Source organism: Populus alba, chromosome 4, assembly GCF_005239225.2.
Source record: "Populus alba chromosome 4, ASM523922v2, whole genome shotgun sequence".
In the NCBI taxonomy this organism is placed as follows: Eukaryota; Viridiplantae; Streptophyta; class Magnoliopsida; order Malpighiales; family Salicaceae; genus Populus; species Populus alba.
In genome coordinates, this window is record NC_133287.1 from 16,099,674 (window position 1) to 16,104,441 (window position 4,768).

The window sequence follows — 4,768 nt, forward strand, 5'->3', positions numbered from 1 at the left end:
CTATTTTCATTAACAATGATATTAATTTTTTAAAATTAGATTTATCACTAATATATCTGGTTTATATTCATGTTGTTTTTTTTTCATGTCTATACTTTATAGGAATTTAAGTAAAACAAGGGATGCTTTAGATTCTATTAGCCATTTGATAACATTGACCTAACTTTATATTTAAATATTTTTGTTAAAATATTTTACTTTCATAATATTTTTATATTTTGTTAGTTGAATTACTTTAAGTTAAAGATCTATTTAATCTTGACTATTTAGAAATATTTTAAATTTTAAAATTATATTTGTTTGGCATTGTGTTTATATTGCATAGTTTATAATTAATTTATTTTGAATTTGAATTATGTTTGTTGAATGTGTGTGTGTGTGTATAAAATTATATTATTTTGATAGCTTGTCAAACTCAAGGTTGTCAATTCCATTTCGGTAAATTAATGTTTCGTTTTTTCAATTGGAATGAAATGTTTCAGTTTCGGAGTGTTTATATATTATACATATATATGAACAGTACAACGCCGAAACGACACGCTGAAACACTCCGAAAAATGTGTTTGACAAGCTATCCATATAATATAATTTTATGGTTTCAACTGAACATAGAAGTTACCACAAAAATAAATTGGGTCTAAGAATTTCATTTATTTTTAAACAACATTATGTTCCTCATTTTTATTTTTGACAATTTTTATTTTTTAGATTAGTCGTTATTATTATTTTTATTACATTGGACTCACTAAAAAAACTTATTATTGATTTTTTTTGGATTAAGGATTTTCTCTTTAATAAAAATTCATCAACACAGGTGTGACAAACCAAAAGATCAGAAATTTATGGACTAAACTGAAACTGAACACATTTCGCGAGAAATGCTTCCTTTTTTTCCAAGAATTTTTATTCTTTTCAACTCTTTTTTTGTTGTTTTTCTTTGTTTTTTTTTAAATGTTGAAAACAGGGTAAAAACAAACGAGCGATGACAGGGCTTGCTCAATTATATATCTTCTTAACTTTCATATTCATGAATAGAATCAATCCACATCTACAAAAATAACGCAATATTATACCTTTATTCACACCAAATCCCATTATTTTTATACACGATACTGCTGAATCTCATAGAAGAGACTTTTTTCTGTAGAAGGTAGTGATTTCTTGTTACTTGACGGACAGTGCTCCCTCTAGCTTATCAGCTAACTCGGACTCTAGTATCCTGAAGTGATGAATTTGGATGTTCTCTACATCAAGCTTCTTGAAATTACTGCGCTTTCTCGTGACAAAAAACTTTCCCCAGTTGTATGGCTTGTATCTGACAGGGTTTTGCTCATTTGTCAGCTCCTCCAGGGGCTTCACATCAGTGCAGTGTGCCGGGTTGAAGAAAAAAGGAATGGAAAACCTTTCTCTCTGAGAGTTCACCATAACTCTATGTTCCACACTCTCATAAGCATCATTGCTCCAAACCTGCACAAGAAGTACAGATTCTACCAGGTGACTTCGGCAAAAATGCAAATCTCAGAAACAAGCCGGCAGATAATTGATTAGTACTGTTGATTGCTAAAGCATCTTATCGCACTGTGATTTTGGTGATGGTACCTGGATAATGTCACCAATATTGATGATAAAGGCATCCGGGGTTGGCTTAACTCGAATCCATTCCCCGTCTGTTTTTCTTTTGACTTCCAGCCCCCCAACATCATCTTCAGCGAGGATGGTCAAGGCTCCAGCGTCCTTGTGTCGACCAACGCCAAGAGCTAGTTGAGGAACAGGGCAAGGGGGGTAATGATTGAGTCTAATGAAGCTGGTTTGGTCTTCAAAGAATCCATGGAACCTATTCTCTGGTAAGCCTAGACTCAGGGCAACGAGCCCCAACAACTTGAAGGCTAGTTTTTCCACGTCTTTAGCATATTCTTCCAGGGCCTCCCTGCATGCAAGACCACAGAAACATTCATAATCTTGTATTATTAAAGAACTTGTAGACTGGCCTAAAACATTCACAAGTCGTCCAAATTGTTTAGAAGTTTTTTTTTTTTTTTTTCTTTTTAAAAAAGTACAGTTACCTTAGTTCAAGGGGATACTCGGGCCACTGATCATTAAACCATTCGGTAACTTCCCTGTCATCAGGCTCATACGAGGATGGCACAATGGTTGGAGTCTTCACAGCAAAATCAAACACTTCTTTCCAGTCCCTAACATTTTTGGTATGCTCGGTGTCGTAATAACCCAACACCTTCCGCTCGTCTCTCCTAACCTTCCTTTTCTCCTCTAATGGCTGACCGAAAAATTGTCTCGATGCATTCTCAATCTTTTGTCGCTTGTCAAGAGGCACCCCATGATTGATCACTTGAAAGAGCCCCAAGTTCTTGCATGCATTCCCTATCTCCTTAACCAGACCATCAAGTGCTTGAGAGTTATCCAAGTTGGTGTTAGGAGAACTAATTACGGATAAATCAATTAAGGGTATTCCTTCTGCTTTGATGATCTCAAGCTTTGGCCTGTGCTCAAGGTCTTGAATGAAGGCTGGATCAACCTCTCCCATGCTGATCTCTCTCTCTCTCGAATAATTTATGCTTCGAGAGCTGGTTAATACAAAGTGAACCTAGACAGACTCTGTGGTGTTCTTCGGATGGGGTAAACTAAGTAGATGCAGACAGATTATGTGACGTTTGTGCTGGCAATTTTCTTTTACAACCAAAGCAAACGTGTCTAAACTTGGTTCATGCTAGTTGAAGATGCTTTACGTTTCTCTAATTTAGATACATTGAATGTAGACATTTTTTTATGAATACTGCGACAGTAAATTAATATTTTCTTTTCTTTAACCCACCAAAAGACAAACAAAAAGAGATTCATATCATAAAATCATTTTAAACCAGACCACCCTGATGCTATATTGATACGGCTAGAATGTGGGCGTTTCTGCAATCCGACAAGTGCTTAGTCTGGAAGCATATATATTTTGGAGATTGTGACGGAGAGTGATCATGATTTATTTAGAAATATATTAAAATAATATTTTTATTATTATTTTTAAAATTATTTTTAATATTAATATATTAAAACAAGAAAATATAAAAAATTAATTTAAAAAAAAATAAATTTTAAAAAGAATGCAATTTAAACAACGTTCCTAAACACACAAATAATTAGATTGGTTTTAGTCTCATATATCTTTATTCATATTTGGTCTAATATTTGGGTCAAACTTGTGTGAGTAGATGAACCAATTCAATTTTATTTTAAAACAATTATTTTGGATTTTTATTTTAAAAAATAATACATTATTGTTTTTTAGTAAAATAGCCTCAATCTACATAAAACTTAACCAGTTTAGGTCACTAAATTAATAAGCCACCAGGCTGGGCTGAGTCAGGTTTTATAAACCATGTCTCTACTCTAGTGCAGGGGACTGACTTGAGCTGGGCTCGAGAACTTTTGTTTCTTTACCATTCAGAATAATTAGGCAGTCAATAAAATATTTTGACTTTGGATCGTTTATTTGTCTACTATCTTGACAAAGCGTATCAGGCTACGCACATGTCTGGGGCTTCGAGGGATTTGAAATTTTAATAGTAATTACAGTTTAAAATATTTTTTTATTTAAAAATATATTAAAATAATTTTTTTTTATTTTTTTAAATTATATTTTAATATCAACACATCAAAATTATCTAAAAATATATATATTTTTTATTTTAAATAAAAAAAAATTCAATATATATATATTATTAGCTATTTCATTTGTACTTATTATAATTTATTTTGATTTATTTTTTTAAGATAAAAAAATTTGAAGTGAAAATTAAAATTTTTATAGAAAATCTAATCAAATAAAATCGATAATTATCTATATATGTAAATAAAAAAAATCATTAGCAATAACTAAAGAAAAATTAGAAATATTAAGAGAATGATGTAGATCAAGATATTTGATCCCGTAAAATAAGAATAACTAAAGAAAAATTAGAAATATATATGAAAATGATTGAATAAAATAATAATAAAAAATAATATTATGCAATTCCAAATATATTAGAAATATTGTTTCAAAATAAATATTATTTTTATAAAATAAAGTTCAAAACAGCTCTGTGTTGCTTCAATTTGATATCCCTGTTTGTTTTTGTGTCTCAAAAGTGTTTTTTTTTTAAAAAAAAATTATTATTTTTAATTTAAATTAATAATTTTTTTAATGTTTTTAAATTATTTTGATATGTTGATATAAAAAATAATTACTATTTTTAATATATTTTTAAATAAAAAATACTTTTTTAAAAAAATCATATCACACTTCCAATCATACTGTATACAGCGCAGTCTAAACAATATAATCCTTCTCCCCCAGCGAATTAAAAAGCCTACAACCTTCCAGTCCCACCTGTCCAGCGCAATGGCAGCTGCCTCCACTTATATTTGAGTCACCGAAGACAGTGAACCACCTGTTTGTGTGTGATTAAGGCATCTAATATCTTCATTCGCATAGACTTCAACGCATGCTTTTCAAGTAATGAAACTTCTTATAACCTCATACCTATAGCAACAATCATCAGAAGAATACCTTGAATAGATGCTCTGAACTAACAACAAACAATCAAAGCTATCCAAAAAAGTTAACTACCAGGTCTGATATGTAATGTTTTGAAATAAGAAGAAAAATTTAAGAGGAAATGCCAACTATGCCCTTGAAAGAGTAGGTAAATTTATGTATAAATGAGAGGGATGTTTCAATGTGTGTATGTATGTGTGTGTGTGTGTATAAATAAAG

At 30.8% G+C, this 4,768-nt stretch overlaps 1 protein-coding gene across 1 annotated transcript; it reads right to left on the reverse strand.

Annotated features, from left to right (window-relative positions):
* Nucleotides 1–1,049: 1,049 nt before the first annotated feature.
* LOC118050718 (protein LATERAL BRANCHING OXIDOREDUCTASE 1) lies at nucleotides 1,050–2,668 on the reverse strand. Its single transcript, XM_035061149.2, has 3 exons — nucleotides 2,064–2,668; nucleotides 1,600–1,927; nucleotides 1,050–1,467 (listed from the first exon to the last, which is right to left on the reverse strand). Exons 1-3 carry the CDS (start codon nucleotides 2,540–2,542, stop codon nucleotides 1,165–1,167), a joined length of 1,110 nt encoding a protein of 369 aa, XP_034917040.1. The 5' UTR covers nucleotides 2,543–2,668; the 3' UTR covers nucleotides 1,050–1,164.
* Between the last annotated feature and the right edge of the window lie 2,100 nt (nucleotides 2,669–4,768).